At 25.9% G+C, this 22,909-nt stretch overlaps 1 protein-coding gene across 1 annotated transcript in view; it reads left to right on the plus strand.

Moving 5' to 3' along the window:
* The window catches only part of Pgant1 (Polypeptide N-Acetylgalactosaminyltransferase 1), a 39,604-nt gene extending 17,735 nt beyond the window's left edge, over positions 1–21,869 (plus strand). Inside the window, exons 2-10 of the mRNA XM_067266205.1 lie at positions 3,743–3,909; positions 7,947–8,124; positions 8,213–8,422; positions 10,384–10,501; positions 13,749–13,934; positions 15,712–15,846; positions 18,615–18,728; positions 20,603–20,746; positions 21,082–21,869. Of these exons, the coding sequence (XP_067122306.1) occupies positions 3,743–3,909; positions 7,947–8,124; positions 8,213–8,422; positions 10,384–10,501; positions 13,749–13,934; positions 15,712–15,846; positions 18,615–18,728; positions 20,603–20,746; positions 21,082–21,249 (1,420 nt within the window). The 3' untranslated portion in view covers positions 21,250–21,869. The remainder of the gene's footprint in view (positions 1–3,742; positions 3,910–7,946; positions 8,125–8,212; positions 8,423–10,383; positions 10,502–13,748; positions 13,935–15,711; positions 15,847–18,614; positions 18,729–20,602; positions 20,747–21,081) is intronic.
* Positions 21,870–22,909: the final 1,040 nt, after the last annotated feature.

Below are 22,909 nucleotides of genomic sequence, written 5' to 3' on the forward strand. Positions count from 1 at the left end.
ATAACAGATGGTGCCACCAAATGTTGCCATAAAAGTTAAGCCACTTATTGCTGGTTTGTTTTCAGATGTAGCTGTTTCTGCTGCTACTTATTTTTGAGTTTATTTTCACTTCCTTTACAATGTTTCTTTCTTCTCAAGGTGTTGATATTTTCTTGGTCCTGATCTAGACTTTGAGAATACATTGCCTATTGCTTTAAAGTTATCAATTACCCTTTGATTGCTGGAAATTCATTTTTCCAATAATTTTTTCTATCTCATGAACTGTTTTTCCTTTATTATGAAGTTTAATTATTAATTGATGCATATTTAGTAACAATTCACATCCAGATTTCAGAGTATCAATATTTTCTTTATGTGATATTGTAAATTTAGCAAGAACAAAAAAAGTTCAGAAAACAGGGCTAATAATTATTATGCATAATGGCTAGTAATGGATAAATTTGAACTTTTAGAGATTTTTATAATTGTTTTGCTTCAATATTTTTCCAATATAGTATGAATTTGAAAAAGAATATACTTGTATGCAGACTTTTTGGTAAACAGATTTGTTTTACATTTTATCGTGTTTGTATACAATGCTTATTGTTTAAAAAAGTTTATATATTCATAAATAATATATCAAACAATTTATTAAACACAAAAAAATAGAAGTAACATATAATAACAAGGTCTTCTGGGATCTTTAAAAACATTTCTAACTGCTGTATGCAGACTTTTTTGAGTCACTGTACATAAAATTGCAAAAGAATATTACAAATTGAAGTTAAGAAATTAAAACTTAATTGTTGTCCTGATAATTCTGTTACACACTGTATTTGATTAATGGATATTTATCATCCATTCATCAAATTTATATTAAAATAAAGTATATTAATTTCTCATGTTAACTAATTCTTATCAAATTAATATTACCTCTATTATAATTCGGTTTCTCTTCAAATCTGTATATCAATTTTTAAATTCTGTAAAGCTTGGTGTCATATTGTAAATATGAGAAATTAAAACTGCTTTTTCAGTAGCCAATAGCTTTTCTTTATTACATGAGAGAAACATTATTAATTGCTTTAGGTCAGCTTCAGTTTACATAGAATTTTTGAAAATAGAATAAATTTTGAACATTATAGAAATGAACAACAGCTTAAATTAAATTTAACATATAAATATTATTTTAAATTGAGTGAATATAGAACATAATAAAATAACTGTGCAAAAGTAATCTAAAACAAAAAATCAATGAGCAATTATTTATTGTGACATTGTCACAATGCTGGGCTGCAATTTTTAATCGTATTTTTAATTTATTTCATTTAAAATATATGCTGTACACCTCAAATTATTAGTAGTCTTCCCCTGTACATCATACTTTTCCTTTAACAATAGAGTTGTGCTAGTCATCTATTAACTACTTTCAGGGGAAAGTTTTGAATTGAAATAACATGACTTCCAGTTTTCACCAGAGATTTGTATGTAGTTAATTGGGCCTCCAGCCCCTATGACTTCTGTATCTGGTCTCAGATTTCATCTCTCTAACTCCGTTCTCAAGAATAAGGAAAGACAGATGGACGGATAACAGTGGAAATTTATAGGTCTACAATTTTTTTCATATTGCAACCCAATAACTATTTTAAATTAATGCTATACAATTATTTTGTTATTTTTTTACAATATATGTACTGTACAGTAGAGTCTCACTAGTCCAACACATCTAGTAATTCAGCACTCACATGAAGTTTTAATATTATCACTTGATGTATGTGACATGTACATACTGTACTGTACATGTATACTAGTTGTTTATTGTGTGTGCAGCCTGCAAAACAGTCACAATCATGATTAATATAATTAACTAATCTGTGATCCAAGTGTGTATTTTTACTGTACAGTAGATACATGCATACAAAATCCACTAATCTGACAATCTGATATATTTGTAAGCTATTATTCAATCTAAAGATTATTTTATAATACTTTAAATTAAATTTAAAATATAAATATTATTCAAAACTGTTGTTTGGTTGTATAAAGTTTGAAAACTATGTATCTTTTCAAGAATTCTACATAAGCCAAAGATGGCCTAAAACAAATAGAAAATATTTTTTTGTAATAAATTTTCTTGGATTTATTAACAGTTTAACATATGAACAAATATTCGTAGCTACATTAACCAATGTTGTAGTAAATTAAATCTATTTTAAAATGCAATTTTAGTAATATGTAATATTTTTATTCTTGAAATGTTGCATAATATTCCTATGGCTCCTCAATTAAAAAAGTAAACATAAATTATGCAATATAAGAGATAGTACATTGTTTTTCATGTTTTTAAATATAGCAATTGAACAAATATAACCAAAACATTTAAATTTAAAAAGTGATGAACTTGAACTATGAATACTTGGGAAACTAGTTCAATCAATGAGTTAACTCAATCTAATGGCTGCTGATAAATTTCGTATTTATATGCATGTGATGGCAACATTGAAAATATATAATGTTCCTTACCACGTTTTTGGAAAATATCTTTTTTATATTTAGATTTCTAGGCTTTTAAAAAAATTTTAGCAAAATTCATAATTCTAAATTTATCTATACAACAATTGATTATGACTGTTTATAGTTGTAACAAACTTTTGCAATAATATATAGTATATTACATCATCATTTATTAAAGTACTTAAATTAATTTGACTTGGTTTTATTTTTAAATAGTTAATAATTCTGTAACCCATAACAATGTAATTTACATATAACAGATAAGGTGTTATTGAATAGAATGAGTAAAAAATGTATGCAGTTGAGATAAAATAATTATCATACTGGATTTATCAAATGCAAATTATAAAAAAAAACATTAACATGTAAGTGCTGAGTTATATAGTTCATAGAATATATATTTTTCATTAGTGCATTTAGAGTTATTACAGAAATTTATTAAATCCTTCTGAATTATTTAATTAATTAATTTAATTATTAAATCATTTATTTTTGTTATATTATAAATTGATTTATGCATTAAATATAATATTTAGAAAATACATAATTCATGTAACAATTATTACAATAAGTCTTGTTTGATATAAATAAGTCTTCTATTATATTTTTGTGGAATATTAATTTTAAGATTGTTTTAGATTCACTATCATCAAAGACTGAAAAACTGTTTTAATATACTCATATATTTTTGATTTCTAATTTTCGATTTTATAATTTGAATTAGAGTAAAACTAAAACAATAGTTTTCATTACAATTGACATTATTTACAACAGTTTTGATTTTTAAAATTTTATGTTTTAGAAATGATTAAAATATTTTTGACATTTGTTTTCTGGCTTCAGCATTTCCAATATTTTCTAAAAATCTAATTTGTAATACAGATTTTTAGAATACCGAAACTGGATAAAAGAGTTTAAAATATTTCAACTTTAAAAACAGGTTTGACTCGTTCAATAATCTTTAGCCTTACGTAAGTACGGTATATTTTAGAAATATATCATACATTAAAATCCATCATTCCACTATTTTTTCATAAATAAAAATTTTAACTGTAAAACTATTTTAAAATTAAATATTAAATGATGAACATTTAAAAATTGTACTTTAGAAAAATAAAATATAATTTAGAAAAAAATTTAAATAAACACTATACTAATACATTCATCTACAATTAAGAATTAGTTAATTATTTATAATTTCTATATTTAAAAATATATGATAACAAAATTTTGTAAATATATCTTACAGGTGTAAAAGTACTAAGTATGATAAGGATTTACCTTCAACATCTGTAGTAATTATATTTACAAATGAAATATGGTCTGCACTTTTAAGGACGATTTATAGCGTGTTGAATCGAACACCTCATCACCTTTTAAAAGAAATTATTTTAGTTGATGATGCCAGTGATAGAGGTTTGATTTTAATCTGATATTTCTAGATAAAATTTAAAAAACTGTGATTATCTTATTTTGTAAATAATGTTAAAAATGCATTGTATTTTTTTAGAAAAATGATTTTAATTTATGTTGCAATTTATACAAATGATATTTCTCCGAGATTTCTTATGATTTAATTAAGACATAAGGAAATTATTGAAAATTTTGAATTAGGAAAATAGGGAAATTTGATTTATTTATTTATTTTATAAGTAAATTAACTAGAACATTTTTAAACTTTCTTAAAATTTTGTTTGAAAATCCAAACTAAACTTGAAAATCCAAACTTGCTTTTTCTGGAATAAAAATTTTCAAAAATGGTTTCTAGTGTTTTTAGAAATTTTTGTTCCAGAAACAGTAGTTTGAGTTGTACAAAATTTAATTATGTTAATTTTAAAGTCTTTTCAGTGAAAATTTATTTTTAATTATTTCGTCAGTGTTTATTGACAATATTAAATATACTAGTAAAATAAATAGTTAAATCACTTTATTAAGAAACACACAAAAATCTTCATTGAAAATACTGATTTATATGTAGATAAGTTTAAAATGCAAGTTTAAAAAATTGTTAGAACTGAAATAAAAGCCTTCAAATAACTACACCAGTGTATATCTCACACCTCTGAAGTGGCATTGAAACATGGCACTTACTAGTATGAAGTTTACAATATACTATTTCAAACATTTTTTAATTATTTGTTTCAGTTTCATTGAGAGTTATAAAGACCAACAACTGCCGAATTATCGGGCTAGCAAATGGCTATAGTAATATTAATAATTTAAGTTAATTTGGTACTAGAGTTAGGCGTTAGGTGCCATCTCTTGCTAAATTTAATAATTAGAATTTTAATTAAATAATTTTAAATAAATTTAGGCCTAACTGGAAGAAAAGAATCGGCCCGAAGCGGGACTCGAACCCGCAACTTCTGCTATCCGTGCAGACACGTTACCAGTTACGCTACCCGGACCTTCGGTCCGATCTCCCCTTCCAGTTGATATAAGATTACTGTACGACCATCGACGATCATTACAATGCCGGCTGGGGACACATTGCTAGCCCAATAATTCGGCAGTTGTTGGTCTTTATATATAACGGGTTAGTTGTTGTTTATTTATATATATACGCCTTGCCGGGGTTTGCGATGGCCGGTTGAGTGCCTTCGGGAGGACGTGGGCAATTAATGTGTCCCCAGCCGGCATTGTAATGATCGTCGATGGTCGTACAGTAATCTTATATCAACTGGAAGGGGAGATCGGACCGAAGGTCCGGGTAGCGTAACTGGTAACGTGTCTGCACAGATAGCAGAAGTTGCGGGTTTGAGTCCCGCTTCGGGCCGATTCTTTTCTTCCAGTTAGGCCTAAATTTATTTAAAATTATTTAATTAAAATTTTAATTATTAAATTTAGCAAGAGATGGCGCCTAACGCCTAACTCTAGTACCAAATTAACTTAATTTATTAATATTACTATAGCCATTTGCTAGCCCGATAATTCGGCAGTTGTTGGTCTTTATATATAACGGGTTAGTTGTTGTTTATTTATATTGAGAGTTATTTAGATATGATTATAAGTTAAATAGAAATAATAGAATATTTGATAGAATCTTGTAAACTGCATAATGACAAAAATATATTTTGATACCTATTGTTAATTCAAAAGCACGATATTACTAGTGGATACTAGCAGATATAAGTAGTATCTACTAGTGGTACTAGTAGATACAAAAATTTATGCTGGAAATGCTATAAAAATTAACTGGAAAGAAATAGTTAAGAAATTCATAGAAGATTCAAGACATTTTTAAACAAATATTTCTATCTTATTCAAAAGAAATGCATTACAAATAAGCTAAAATGTTTTGGCATGCAAAGGATTTTTTAGTTTCTAAAAATGTTCTTGATGTCTTTAGAGAAAGAAAAAGTTATTTAAATATTTTGTTCTCCCTGTAGTTGAAAGCAGTTGATTATACAGAGAATAAAAATTTTTACTCTAGCAGTAGCCTACAAGAAAAGGTCTGTTGTGAAATGTTACATTGCCAATTGAATTAAGGAATTATTTCATCATTATGAACTTGTTTTTATAATTTATTGAAATTTTTTAAAATATTTGATAATGAATTGTAAGTTAAAAAATTAGCAGACAAGCCATTCTATTACATGACCAGTTTTAAGTTTATTTTTTATGAATAACTTGTAGGTTATCCATATTAAATATAGTACTGTATTTGATAAATTTATAGATGAACATAATATCCATTTGGATTAATGAGAACTTATTAATATAATTTAATTCTGGAGTTAATTTAATTTCAAGAATTTTGTAAAACAAACAAATTTCTTAACTACACAGTGTATATAAATGTTTTTTATAATGCATTTGACTTAATATTGAACTTTATTAATTCAAGTTTGAGTTTTCAGAATGAAAATATAAGTAGGAATATATAAGTAAGAAATATGAACTATTTTTTAAAACCGTTGATGTTTATTTTAACTATCAGCTGATTATTTATATAATTATATCATAAGAAAATTTTTCATATAAATAAATCTATCTATACAAATTTATAAAGATTTATATCATATGCTGTAATGAAACTGCCAGTATAATGGTGTTTCAAAAATTTATCATTCAGTGTATTTAATCACTTAGCAGTATTATAATGCTAATATTAAACTTTCTAATGTGTAAATAAAACAAAATAAAAATTCAACAAATATGTTAGCTATACCTTTGTGGCTATACAACCATGTTTCCGTTTGGGCTTAAGTTAAAGTTAGACCAACAAAGTGATAAGATGGCCCACTTCCTTGATCTCCATATATGTTAGCTACTTCAAACAATTGATATTTTTCAAAATTGTGGACTTTGAAATTTTGAGAAAGTTCATATTATTTTTTATAATATTTTATTTGTGGTTCAATATGAAATCAATTATAACATCTAAAATGTCACTCGTATCTACGAATGGTCATCATCCAGAATAGAAATACATAGAGAAATATTTAGATATTAAAATGTTTTTTTATCTTTAAATTGTGGGAAATGATGTGTTATATCCTATTTTTATTCTTTTCAGATTGTTATGAAATTGTAATTTTAAGTTAATTTTAATGTAATAAAAGGAATAAAAATAATCTATTATAGGTACATTTTAGAAAATTATATTTACAAGGATATTTTATTTTCATAATAGCCAAAATTAATTCAATATACAAATTATTTCTGCTTACAAGATTTTTGTTAAAATTATGTTTAGTAGAATTACTACAGTAGAGTGTCATTTATCCGAATCAATTGGGGACTGGGGTTGTTCGGATAACTTATTTTTTGGATAACCGATTATGTACAAAAAAATATATTAATCTATCCCATGTTGAAAGTTTTCTCTGTTGCGTGTTGCTTTGCATTGAATTTTCGTCAATTTTAAGCCTAACGAAAATTTTTATAATAATAATCGTGGCTATTGTATCATTAAAAATTATTTTTTTATTTTGTACAAGCAAAATAAATATATTGAAAAATATAAAAACAAAAAGAATTATACTTTAGAAGTTAATCTAGTATCAAAAACGTTTGATTTGGCACGACACAGTCTGACTGGAAAGCTTTTGGTTAACCGACGTTTCAGTTGATCGGCTTTCGGATAAACGATGCTCTACTGTATTTTTAATTGTGATGTTTTGTTATGTATGTATGAACTAGAAATATTTAGAGTATATCTTTTTAAATTATTTTTGATAATCTATATATGTAAATTTTCTTTTGAATTTTAAAAATTATATAGTTTAAATTTTTGTTTTAGAATAAAAAAATGGAAAATTAATTATTAGTTTTAAATTTGTGAAGTAGAATCTATTTGTAAGTTAAAACACTTGAAAAGTTTTCTGCTTATTTATTATGTACAAAATTATGTTTTCTGCTTAATTATTAGCATTAATATAATTATGATGATAAATAAATTTGGTACTATATAATGCTGAAATTTTAATGTATTATTTTCATATTTGCAGAGGAATTAAAAGAAAAATTGCAGCTATATATAGAAAAACATTTTCCAAAAGAAAAGGTAAAATTGATTCGAATGCCCGACAGACAAGGATTAATTAGGGCAAGATTAGCAGGAGCACACTTAGCTACTGGTGATGTACTCGTTTTTCTTGATTCCCATTGTGAAGCAAATGAGAAATGGTAACTTTAAAAAAACAATTTAACAAATTCAACTGATTTGATTATTATTTAATCATTAATAATTATTTGATAATTTACAAATACATAGGCTAGAACCACTTCTTCAGAGAATTAAAGAAGACAGAAAAGCTGTGCTTTGTCCTATCATTGATGTTATTGATGATAAAACATTAGAATATTATAGCAGCAATGGAGATTACTTCCAAATTGGTGGTTTTAATTGGAATGGTCATTTTACATGGATTGAAATACCAGAATGGGAAGAAGATAGAAAAGGAAGTGCTATTGCTCCAACACGGTATTTAAAATTATTATAATTAACATGTATTATTTCTATGTTTTCTATAATTGTTGTCTTATAAATTTTTTTGTAATGTACTAACTTGTATCTAATCACAATAGCATATTTGAAAACTTAAGTAGAATAGAAATAAAATAATAGAATTTCATTTAACTGTAACCTAGCATTGGTAGCAGTTATAACTCTGCCACCAATAGAAATCATAGATATTTTCATATTGCATTACTATAGTTATAGATATCCTGAAATATTGTTTATACTTATCAATACTCTGAAATGGTATTTATTAGACCTAGTGTTAGATTGCATGTAAGAAGTTTTTTTGTCTGCAGATGCTTGTGCAATTTAGTTGGCCAACACTCAGGCAGTATTTAATGTATTTATAAAGAAGTGCACATAATAATAATAATAATATAAAAATTTATTAGTTTAATATTTTAATAACTGTGTGTGACCATAGGGCCGGTATCTCTTTGATACCACGTCAGGATGACACCACTGTATCTTTAGATTGATACAGAAAATCAATTGCGCGAGCGGTTACGTATGGGTTAGACCCGGAATGAAGCGAGTGGAGAGGAGGACGGAAAGAACGCACCCAGAGATTTATATATAAAAATATACCCATTTATTTTCTCATATGTCTAATTAGATACAAACGATTACTTTACAGAGAGACACGTGATAAGGTACATGGCTCACGATCCGCGAACATAAATTCTACGTGGATTAGAGAGAGAGAGAGAGAGAGAGAGAGAGCTGACAAATATTCGCGTGTAGGATAAATACCTTAAGATATGTAGTCGGATGTCGATGTAATAATCGATGATATCCTTATAGACCATTGTAGGCGTTCGGGCTAAGAATAGATGATCTTGTAGTAGATCGTCGGTAATGACTCTGTCCACTAACAGGTAATAGTTGTTCAGATAAGAAGTGTAACGACGACAGTTCGGCTTGAATATAGATGATGAGGGAGGATTGGCGGCGACAGGTAACTATCTTTTTGAGCACACAAACACACGGTCAGTAACAACTTCTCTGTCTTACTCATCGTACTCTCTTTTTATATGGGGAGGGAGTTTGCAGGCCCTTCTTTGATTTCGTCAGAAGAGATGATCTTCTTGGACCAATAAAATTATTGGTGACGTAGTCGTGTCACCAAAATTTGACTCATCTTAACAAGGAACTCAGCTCGTGGGAATCAAGTTTAGACTGCTCTTATCAGAAAGTTTTATCAGTTGATTTCCCGTTTAACTAACCCTTTTTGGTCTACTTCGTTCCGTTTTGTATAAAAAGTAGAGTTTGCATAAAATATAGTTAAAAGATTATAAAGGTACATATAAATGATAAAGTTCACAATATCCCGATCGTCACATGTGTTTCAAGATAATTGTTTCTTTTATAATCCTAAGTATATTGTTTTATGCATTTCAAAACATTATTCTGAGAGGTTATCCTGTTTCAAGAAGAGATGATTGTGCCCATCAGTTTTTAATAGAGATTGTTATTAAACAGAAACACTTATAGTCATAGGTGTATATAGCATTATATTTAACAAATAAATAAATACACATGTAAAATAAATAATTTCTGTCTGTAATAAGGTAATGTTATAAAATATAATATTTACTTTATGCAAATACAACTTACAGTGGTTATATGTGACAAATAACAATAAAATAAAAGGTTATTTTAAAGATGTAATAATTACAATAATTATTATTATTTTTGTTAACATGATTTTATTAAATTAGTATTAACTTAATGCTAAGAAAGACATCTTAATAATTTAATGATTACTTATTTAAATATACAAAGTTATACATTTAATAAAATAAAAATTTATCATATAAGTACAATATCTCAAAATATATTCCATATTTTCAATATCTCATATTTTGCTTTATGACTATATATAAATAATAAAGTGAATTGTTTGTTATTATTTATTTTAGGACACCCACAATGGCAGGGGGACTATTTGCAATTGATAGAAGGTATTTTTGGGAAATTGGTAGTTATGATTCTGGAATGGATATTTGGGGTGGTGAAAACTTAGAAATGTCTTTCAGGGTAAAAGTTTGAAATTAATTGAAGTTTAAATTCTATATTTAGTAATAACATTTATTGGAGTTTTTAAATTATTTTGTTTAATTTATAAAATTTTGATATTTTTACATTACCCATTCAATCATTAATTATTGTTTTACAGGAAAAAAAATTATTTTAAAACGAGGAAAACATAGATATCAAAGAACAACTTATGTTTTATATATCAAAATCTAAATCATTAGATTATTTTGGGTTATATTACAATTAATTTTTAATTAATTAATGTCAAAAAATGTGGTGATTTATTGGGTTGTTTGAAAAGTAATTTTTTTTTTCTTGGAAAAAAAAACAATTTTCTTAGAATATATAAATATTTTATTGAATTATATATTGACCATTTTGGTCAAATACCTGTTGCCATCTTTCTGTTAGTAGCATGATTCCACATTCATAAAAGTTTTGATCTTTGCTTACAAAAAACTGATCCAAGTGATTTTTGACATCCTCAGATTTTAAACAGTAAATGTTTTACTGTTTAAAATATTTTGTAAAGACCAGATCAAGTAATAATCCGAGGGTTCCAGATCTGGCAAATATGGTGGGTGTGGTAGTACATCCCATCCAAGCTGTAACAGTTTCTGACAAGTTACCAAACAAATTTGTGTGAAATTTCGCATTATCATGGTAAAACACTACACCTTTTTTGTTGATTAATTCTGGCCTTTTCTGTTTGATGATATTACCCAATTTGTTTACTCAATGGCAGTACACTTTCGAATCAATTGTTAGATTGTCTGGTAAAAGCTCAAAAAAGAAAAATTCCTTAAAATCCCACCAAAGAGAGCATTTCTCTTTAAGATCATGTGGAACCCATAATCATAAACAGTTCAATTCAACAAATTTAATCTCTTAGTGATTTTATGTGTTGTTCACACATTCGGCAGTTTGCTTCAATCAGTACCTTTATTTTGTTTTCATTGGCTTCAACTGACCATCCAGAACATTGTGCATCTTCAATATTGAAATTGCCAGAACGAAATTTTGTGAACCAGTTTTGGCACTATTTTTCTCTTTATGCATTTTCTCCATACATGTACCACAATTTTTTTCTTGTTTGAACAGCATTTTGATTTTTTGGTAATAAAAAACAAAATATGCCAAAAATGATGCTTTCGATTTTCCATATTTGATGGGACACTGAAAAAAAAACAATTGTACAGAATCAAACAAAATTTTTTACAAATAAGCCTTAAAATGTCAGCTGTCAAAATATATAATGAAAATGTGGTTTAAAATTAAATTGGCTGGTAAAAATACAAATAATTCCTCTATTAATAAAAAAACAAAATTACTTTCTGAACAACCCAATAGAAAATAATATTAAAATACTCTTGAGATTTAGGCATATATTTGATAAAAATTCAGATTTTGGCTGAAATAGCACTCCTAGGCCTGTATATATGAGGTATATATACATACACTCCTGAAAAGTGAAATCACAACACCATGAAGGAATGCACATAGCCATGTGCAAATTGCAGGACTGGTAGAAGTGAGAGATATACAAATCATTAAGTTTGCATACACATCAGGTCGTGTGGTACTCAGTTTTGGACTATAAAGACCAGCAGCCAGCTTGGGCTGTAAATACTATCAGTGACTGCTCATGACAGCTGAACTTTCAAAGTGTAGAAAATGCCTTGGAGACAACAGTGAGCTGAATACCACCAGTTAATGATTAGAGAATGAGACCTTATCCTGGATCTGCACAACCTCAGTTTGTTAATGTGCACAGTTGCCACATGACCTGAGTACGATCCAGCAATGCATGATGCAATAGACGCAGGAACATCTGCTAATGTGCTGAATAGGGAGTGGATTGCACTGGTACATGACAGAGTGCAAATCTGATGGGCCATTCAGCAAATTACTGAATGGCCCATCGGAACCCATTTGCCATGGCATATGATATCTGATGCCTGTTGCCATTGATGGGTACATCTGTGTCCACCCAAACCATTCACAATTGGTTGCATGGAGTCAGGCTGCATGCATGGCAACCAGCAACAGAGGTGCCACCATTTGACATAGGACTGCACACCTGGTATGGTGTTGTCACCATCACAAGTGGACTGCTGAATGGCATCAGGTATTGTTTACAGGTGAATCCCACCCTCTGTCTGTGGAGGAATGATGGGTGTTGAGATATCCCAGGGAATGCTACGTTTGGCCCCACACTGGACATCATGATTTGGGGAGACATTGTGTTCAATCAGCAGATAGCTCTAATCCACATTTCTGGCCACCCAACACTATGTTCCAGCAAGATCATGCCCAATTGCACATCACACAGGAAACTTACCAGCCTGAATGGAATTCACAACTTTCCCTACCATTAGCCTTGCTGGATCTCTCATTGAATACCTATGGGACTTCATCTGATGTGAGGTGCACAAGAGACCACTGCCACGTGCATGCCTCGGTGGATGCAGCTTGGCAAGGGATATTTCAGGCAACCATTAATCACCTCATAGTGGCCTGTAAAGCTGCCCATGGGTGTGATATTCATTACTGAATAAACAGGTGTCTGTTGCATAACTTTGTTCTTTTAATCATTTGCATCTGTCTCTTACCACTACTGGTCCTGCAATGTGCATGTGGTTACACACATTTCTTTGTGATGTTGCGATTTCACTTTTAAGGAGTGTATAAACATAGATATTAATTTAATAATCAAAATATTCTTACTTTACGAAAATTACAAAATTTTATAAATATGAATGATTTAATTCAATTCATCTTCAATTTAAAAAACATTTATATATATTATTTTAAATTGAAACATACTTGTAGAATATAAATATAATAGATTACAAGGTTTGTAATGGAAGAATCAATAAATTTAATATTTGTAAAACTAATTTTAAATTACAATAATTTTAATACAAAAAGAATGTGTTGTTCTCACTTTATAATTATATAAAATTAATAAATAAGACAGATGTTTTAATAATTCTATGTAATAATACACTATCAACTGCCGTAAATCATCGGGCCTTGAGATGGTGCCTAATGCCTCCCTCTAGGGCTAAATTTATTTGTAATTTATTATTATTATTGCCAAATTACAGCCCCGACAATTTACGGCAGTTATGATGGTGTGTTATTGCAATGTATCAGGTTCAGTAAAGTTATTTATATTTACATCTATATAATATCTTACCAATATACATAAAAATACTAATAAAACAAATGTATGTATATTTAGGTATGGATGTGTGGTGGAACATTAGAAATAGTTCCTTGTTCTCATGTTGGTCATATCTTTCGAAATTTCCATCCATATAAATTCCCAGGCAATAAAGACACTCATGGAATTAATACAGTTCGAACTGTTGAAGTTTGGATGGATCAGTATAAAGAATATTTTTATATGCATAGACCAGATTTAAAGGTAAGTGCATTAAATATTTACTATTGTTTTCATATTTTATATCAATTATGTAATACAATTAAATTATATTATTGAATTTGTTTTAATTTTACCATCTTAAAAAAATATATTTTTGGAAAATATAATTTAAATGTTTTTTAATACAATTTGTCTCTTGTAAAGAAGTTTTACTTTTAAAATATTTATTATTAGTTTTTAGATTTTAATTCATTTTATTTATTCTTTTACCCTTTCTTGATTTATGCTACTCTAGAATTTTTACATAAATTATTGCTTTATTTTGTTAATATGAATTAGTATTTTAATTGACTATTTTATGATAAATATATTGCATAAAAATTATAATTTAAATAGCAAAGATTCTTTTAGAAACCAATTGAAATATGAAATTTAAAACATAAAAATATATTCACCTTTAAGGTGACTTTTGTAATGTTTAATATTTTTAAATTAATTTTTTTGTATTTCATGTATTATTTTAATAAAACTAAAAAGTCAGGACAATGAAAAAATTGAATGTCAGAGTTTCTAATGCATCAATTTATTATTGTATGAATTATAACAGATATAATCATTTTTTTTTCCTTTGATACTGTTAATTTGATATTTTAATATCATGAAATTAAATGACACATACTTGAAACAGTTTTAAAAATGTATTTTCATAATGTATACTTTCAATGAAAATTACTATGTTTGCTATATATACTTTTAAAATGAAAATATATAAAAATACATATATTTTATCATTATTATTCTATAATATATACTCTTATTAGACTCACTTTATGTTATAGGAATTATTTTGATTGTGTATAACAAGTCAGTTAACATCATTTGTAAAACCTAATAAAATACAAAATTGCAAAATAAACATACATATAAATATTTTATACATTTTGATGATTAAAGTTCTAATGAGCTACCATTAGATATATGTAGTATCATTTATAAACTTGTTAATATTTTATTAATAATTGTTGTTTTAATAATTTAATATATTTTTAAAATATTATTTATATTTATCCATTACTTCTTGACAGTTTTTCTATTAATTTGCAAGTACATTAAAAACAAAAAAAAACAAATTTGAGAAGTTTAATTTTTATTCTTTGTAAATGTTTTTGAAACTACCATATATGAAACATCAATTCATGCACTACATGAGTCATAAAATTTTTACTTAAAGAAAAAACAATTATAGTCCGTATTAATAATTTCTTAGCTGTCCTAAGCAGCATCCCTTAAAAACCTACTGGATACACTCCATTTAAGTGTTTATCGATTTAGGTCCGGATATCTTTTTCATTGCATGGAACAAATTGTACTTCTAAGGTTAAATTGTACTTCTAAGGTTAAGCATTTCAGATGAATAACAGTTTGTTTTTAAATCAATATTGAATAGTTTTAAAAACATTTGTGAAGAATAAAAAGTGGACTTCTCAAACTTATGTTCTATTAAGTTTTAATATATTTACTATGTTTTAAGCTGATTGTGTGGTATTATATAACAAATCTATCTTTAGAATTTATTTCTTAATATTAAGTATTTGTGTGAATATTTTTATGAGTATTTATTTGAAATTAATTATCAAACATTAAATAATTTAAAATCTCTTTTATTCAATATTATTAATAAAAAAAATTAATGATATTAAGTCACATACACTAATATTAATAAATGAATTTAAAACATTTTTTCTAACTGTTAAATTCATTTTATTAATGTTATTTTAAAATAATTTGAGAATAATTTCAATTTAATTTCTTTTCGTAGGAAATTGATTATGGTGATATTGCAGAGAGACAATTTTTACGTCAGCGATTAAAATGCAAAAGTTTCCAGTGGTATCTTGAAAATATATATCCACAGAAATTTATTGTTGATCAGAATGTCATTGGTTTTGGAACTGTAAGGAAATATGAACTTTTTATAGATTTAAAATAAATTTATGAAAAATTAAAAGTTAAGGTAACTTTATGAAATAAGTAAATGTTTACATAATTTTGTGAGATTTTCAAATAAGTTGTAAGAGTACATTTGTTCCATTGTATAAGATAATTATCATCTGTATACAAATTTGGATTGTTTGATTAAAATGTTTCACATAAGGATCAGTTTCAAAAAAGGGGAGTTGGTTTCATTACAGAATTTGGTTGCAGGATGAAATTATGTAGTAATGCTTAAATTGTTTATGGTGAAATATAGGATTAAACAACTAAACTAATTCTGATTTCAAAATCAAAATGATTTAACGATACAGAGGACATTTTAAAAACATGACATGGTTGATGGTAGTTAGTCTAAAATTAAGTTTTAAAATGTTTTCAACAGTTCTATGAGAAAGTACAAAAATGTACTTTTCAAGATCATTTTAAGCAATATTGTATAATTTTCTTTAAATTCATTGTCCCAAACTCAATTGCCAAATTTTACATTTATGAATTAATATTCAGAGTAAACCATGTCACATCAAAAAATATAGCAAAATAATCAAGTACTAATAAATGCTGATCATTATAAAAACATTATCAAATAATTTAGTATTTCATTTTTTAAAATAGGAAATTATAACTTTTCTATTAAACAAACACAAAATTAAACTAAAATTTTGATGAACAAACATTTGATTGGACAGGACAGTAAGTGTCATTGTAGCCATTTAAATAACAAGGATGCTGACACCATCTCACAAGCATAAAAGTCCTTTTTTTGAAGTCACATAAGAAAATTTCTGATTTGTAAATAGCCACAGTGATGCTCAATCCAATCTTGTAAATGTAGCCTGTCCAATCAATTGTTTGTTTCATTATAATAATTTTTTTAATTTCTTAAACTGCTCTATAAATTGTTTTATAACTTTATTATATTATTAAATTATACATGACAATCTTTATACTACAGCAAAACCTTGTTATTTCAAAACTCAAGGGACCAAAAAACACGACTTTGAATTATCTGGGTTTGAATTATCCAAACTTTTTCTGAATCAAAGGTTTTTGTAATTCTTGAATAAAATTATGACTTGATCTTATATAATTTTATCTGTTTGTTTAAATCATAATATTAACACATTTGTAATGTTTAGTAATTTAAGCTATTTTGGAAAAACCATCAGTTAGCATGTACATAATGAAAATATCACCAAACTACATTCAAACCAAGACCCGAAAATAACATATGAAAGAAGCTTAAGTGCTTCAATAAGAATTACTGCAAGTTTTGTCTTGAATCCAAGATTGCAAAAATCATGTGATCTGATAAAAACTAGCTCTATTAACAGCTAAAGGTATACATATGCATTCTATCATGAATATGCACATGTATTTAATGGACTTTGGAATTATTGAAACAATAGATTTTTGTAAAAATTGTCCAAAATAATTAAATGCCAAACAGATTTCTTTCATAAAAATAAAGAAGTCTTCATTGGCAAAGCATATAATGTCCAAATAAAGTTGAATGTCCAATAAATCAACAATGTATAATTCGGGATGGGCAACCTTTTTCTATGTAAGGGCCACATTCCAAAACTTTTGAACTAATGTGGACCACATACAAGAGAAAAGAGGGAAAAAAATGCCAGTAAATCACAATTATTTATTCATATACAATTATAAATTAGCATAGCTATACTTAATTTAGCTTCTGGAACTGATGTAAACGTAATATATTGGAAATATTTGGTTAAATATCAGTCACTGCTAGTTTTAAATTAGTTTCGATGTGTCTGTTAGCCAGTTTCTTGTTTTAATTTTTACTAAATTCATTGCAGAAAAACTATTCACATACATAAGTTGTAGAAAATAACTTTTGAATTTTTGCTGCATACTTCCTTATGCTGGGAAATTGATATATTTATTCAAATTTTGTGACATGGGCTGCATGTGGCCCGAGAGCAGCAGGTTGCCCATCCTGGTATAATTGGTAAAATTGAAACTGAAACTGTCACTTGGGCAAGGAAACTTTCTTATAAACATGTAATATGATGGAATAATTTGAATTAAATGCTATTTTTATAGGTCACTGGACCAGATAATGACAATTTCATTGTATGCATATTTTGAATTATCTGAACTAAAATATATGCAAAATCCTGTTCTTTTGGCCAGGGACTGGACTAGACTTCGAATTACATGATACTTTGAATTATCTGATATGCAAATAACAAGGTTTTTCTGTATTCATAATGATATATTATTTGATTACTTAATAATTTCTGCTTATTTGAACTTTGATAACTTGACAGTTTAATTGAATTTAACAGTTTAATTGAAAATAATGAATCATCTAATTTGGTTAGTTAAATAATAATTATATAATGCAATAGTATAATAGCATAATTAGATAATAAACTAGATTAAATCAATTTAATATAGTTTATTACATAATTGTATTATTTTTTAAAATAATTTTCTACTATTTATGATCAACCATAACATTAATACATCTATTTTAAATTAAATTCTATAAATCAGTGTTGGTTGTATATCTGATAAAAGTTAGCTTTTATCAGCTCTGTTATATTTTGTTTCTGTAGTAAATTTGATTAAATTTTTGATTTAAAATTTTAGATTTTCTATGAAAAAATTTAGAAATTAAACTCAAGTATGTTTTAGTTTTTATTTTGATTCAATCTTTGTATAAGCTTACATCTTTTATATGCTTTACATTTAAAGGTTAGAAATCCAGTTACAAACTTGTGCCTTGATACCTTAAATCGAGATGAAGATTATCCTCATGCTGTGGGTCTGTTTATGTGCAAAAGCCAGAAAGGAGTTGTAATGAATCAGGTAAAAATAATTAATATTTAGTAATTAAATTAATTTAATTAAGTTTTCTGTAATTAAAAGGATTTGATTATAGTACTTCAATTTCTTTCTTCTAATTTAGATGTGTCAAAGATACTAAATGTATGTTGTTTTAGTTTATTTTTAATTAATATGGAATCATTATTTTTGCTTTTAAGTAACCAAATGTACCAAGAACATAAATCAAGAAAGAAAATTATTATACAAATATAAACAACCATAAACCCAATAGTTATATTAAAGCCAAACAATTGCCGGATTAGATTGGTCTATATTACTGATGCTAATAATAGTTAAATGCCAAGATTTGCTAAGAAATGCCTCTAGGCCAAATTTATTACTATTTAATTATTATTAGTAGCAGTAATAATAGTAATAATAATAATAATTCAATTAATGACTTGAAACCGTGTCGTGCTTGATTCTTGTTAACTACGAAACACAATATAGTGCTTTGACGATCACTTGGCTTTCTTCTCCCTTTTATTTAGTTGGAAAAAAAATAATAATAATAATAATATTATTATTATTATTATTATTATTAGTAGCAATATATATTAATAGTATAACCCAATTTAATCTGGCAATCATTTGAAAATTATTGTCATTTCATGGTGATTAAAAATTAATGTATCAATAAATCAGTCATTTTTATTTAATATGTAAATATATTATAAAATTTCAAATTTGAAGAATTTATAATCTATATCTTCTAAATCTATATTTAAAATTGTTTAAACTCAATCTCATAAAATGAAAGTTGAGAGTAAGTATAAACTAATTATGAGATGAAATAAATAAATGTAATTTTTTAAAAAGTCCAATTTCATAGTCCAGTTCTCTTATTAGTGTAGCAAGAGTTTTAGAATCATGCTAGTTTAAAGCTGTTTAATTTTTTTTTTGTGGTGTGTGTATGTGTTTTTTTAAGTTAGAATCAAGTTTCTGCTAATTTTTGCCTCTATGAGCATTTTTCTTTCTTTTGTTTAAACACTACTTTTGAGTTATGTCCATGTGTCTGTCTGCCAACAAAACTGAAAATAATAGATTAAAAAATAAATAAATGATTTTGAATTTGAAATTTTTATATCCAATTGATGAGTTTATTGATTTAAAAATGATTTAATATCAACAGCAAATTCTATCTGTATTTATTTTTAAGTACCTTTATGTTATATCCTGTCACATCTTTCATGCTTCATTCTTTTTAGGTTTAATTCTTCATTTTCACTTTTCTTTTAATTATATCAAATTCACATTGCATAGGAACTACTCTAGATTTTTTCCTGTAATTAATCATCAGTTTTATATTTATATCACATAAAATTGTTTGACAAGAAGCATGTAAGTGTCTTCTTATGGTTTTGTTGATTATAATATATAGTATATATTATAGAGCATTATTCAGACATGTATATTCAGTTAGAGAGTTTAATTTTTGTAATTAAAAATTGATTTTTATTGTAATCTAAACTGTAAGCATGACTATTGGCAGCTATAAGTTTTTTGACTGAGTTTTTCAGACTGGGCTATGAATAATTATTTTAAATTAATTGCAAACTGTAATTCTATAAGATCCAAAGGTAATTTTGTTTACCATAGACAATAAATATAATTTTTTCTGATAACTATTTTATCTGTGATGCTATCTTAAATCTTTCTTAAACTTTATATTTTATTATAATTATTATTTCACATTATTTTGAAAGATTGTAATATTTTAACTTTTAATAAGGTTTTCTTATATATATTAATGGCAATAAATAATTTATTTAAGTATAATATATTATAGTAGTAATTTATTGAATTATTATTTATAAAATACACAAATTTATAAATAATTTTATATCTTATTTCAGCTTTTTTCACTTTCAAATAATTTTGAATTAAGAAGAGAGGAGAATTGTGCTGAAGTCAATTATCAGCCACAGAAAAGACAGATGAAAGTCATGATGATTAAGTGTCATGGAAGACGAGAAAATCAGGAATGGCAACACACAAAGGTAATTTTCCTAATTAGAACAAGTAAAATTATGGATTATACTTTATACTTTTTAAATATTGCATAAAATAGAAGTAGAAAACTTATTACTCTGTGTTAATTAAACTGTTAAATATAATTTAATGTACAGTACACTTTACACACTTTTCCAGCATTTAAATTTAGAGTGTGTTCAGTGTCTTTATATACTGTGGAAGTTTCAGCTTCGACTATTATTGATATGATATTTAAACTTAAATTTTTAAGAATTTTTTAAATTTAGTAATTTATATGTTGTGTTCAGACAATTTTATATGCAATTTGAAATTAATGGTAAAAAATATTTAATTTTATTAGGGTGGTGCTTTAGTACATGTTGCAACAGGTAAATGCTTGGATGTCACAGGTAGCAGAGCTGGAAAGGATGTTCATGTTGCTCCCTGCCATGGTGGTCACTCACAGATATGGTGGTTTGAGAAATACACAGATATAAATCCACAGATCAGTTTCAAAACTGAACAATAGAAAATTAGTTTTATTTATTTATTACAAAACTGATTGAACTACTGTGAAATTATTTCATGAAAAGAATTTATCATAAACAAAAAAAAAATCAAATTTATTTTAATATTGTTGTGTTTCTAAGAAAGTTTTTACCTTAAGAAGAAAATTTGATTGCTATTTTATATTTAGAATAATTTATAAGTAATGAAATTATAACTATATACAAATGTATTTATTTTCTTTTAAAGAGATCTGTGATTAATACAAAAATTATCAATTTATAAACTGAACAATCAAACTGACAGTATTCCTCTGTGCCTTAAGATTTTTCTAAATTTACTTAAATTATATTGATTTTATTAATGTTTAATTTAATGTAATATAAGAAATGAAATGCAATGATGCAATGGGATTTTCATTTTTAATATTTCTATATTTGAGAGAATAATTTTTAAAAAATATATATATAACTTTCAACACTTTATTAATTCTATATTAAAATTTTAAATATTTCAAAAATAACTTAGTGCAAATACTTAATTATTATACGGCATAGATTTATAATTGTACACAAAAATTTCACCATGAAGAAATAAGCCGATCTTTGTTATTATCCATTGATCTCTATTTTAGATATTTAAAATATTTTATTATTAAAAAATTGTTAAGGTTAAACAAATAAAATATATATTAATTTTATAATGCAATATTAAAGTAACATACATTTGTCTGTATAAAATTATTTTAAAATGTGTAATACTTTTATTTAATGTTTTTAGCATATCCAGCATTAGTTGATTAAATTATATCTTAAAAGAGATGTATTTTAGATATACAACAAAACTATAACTTCAAATATAACTTTTTATATTTGATATTCCAATTTTACATATAATTTGAGGGATTATTATACAATGATAATTTTTTACTTAAAGGTATTTGAGATAAGTTAATAATTTTTTTTACAATATATGATTCAATTTTTATTTAGATTTTTCCTTCTTTTTCTTGTAAATGAATTGCTGATGCTAACTATTCTCAATTATGAATCATTTTAAATGCATAAAATATCACAGCATTACCAGATGATTCAAAACTGATAAATATGCAACACATTTCTATAATAAAGTATAAATATATTATTAACTTTAATATCCTTATTTTATATTTTCTCTCAATACCATACTGCTAAAAAATTTTACTACACTTGATCATAAGTATTTTTTTTTTCTTAACAAATTCTTGCCTTAAAAGGTTTTTTAAAAAAATAATTATAAGTTATTTCTATTTATTTAATCATTCATTTATTGGTGAATTTTCTTTATTGAGAAAAGTATATACACATGGTAATAAGTATCTAAGAATTTAGAATTTAGATAAAATATAATTAATAAGAATTTAGGTTAAAATATTTGAAATTTATATTGATTCAGTTTTGAATGTTTTAAAACCGAATCAATTACAATTATATATTCATTTATAAAATAGACTTCTTAGTCCATTCAATCTATGCCATACCAAGTTTAATACTTTAATAAATAGTTTTGACTTCACTTAGAATAATATCAACTACTTATAAACAAATAAAAATATTTTTTAAATTAAATTTTAAGTTAAAAATAATTGTAAATGAAAATGCAATAAGCTAATAATTTTTAAAAAATTAGTTACTGTATTTTTA

This window comes from Centruroides vittatus, unplaced genomic scaffold (genome assembly GCF_030686945.1).
Source record: "Centruroides vittatus isolate TY-2023 unplaced genomic scaffold, ASM3068694v2 contig_2696, whole genome shotgun sequence".
In the NCBI taxonomy this organism is placed as follows: domain Eukaryota; kingdom Metazoa; phylum Arthropoda; class Arachnida; order Scorpiones; family Buthidae; genus Centruroides; species Centruroides vittatus.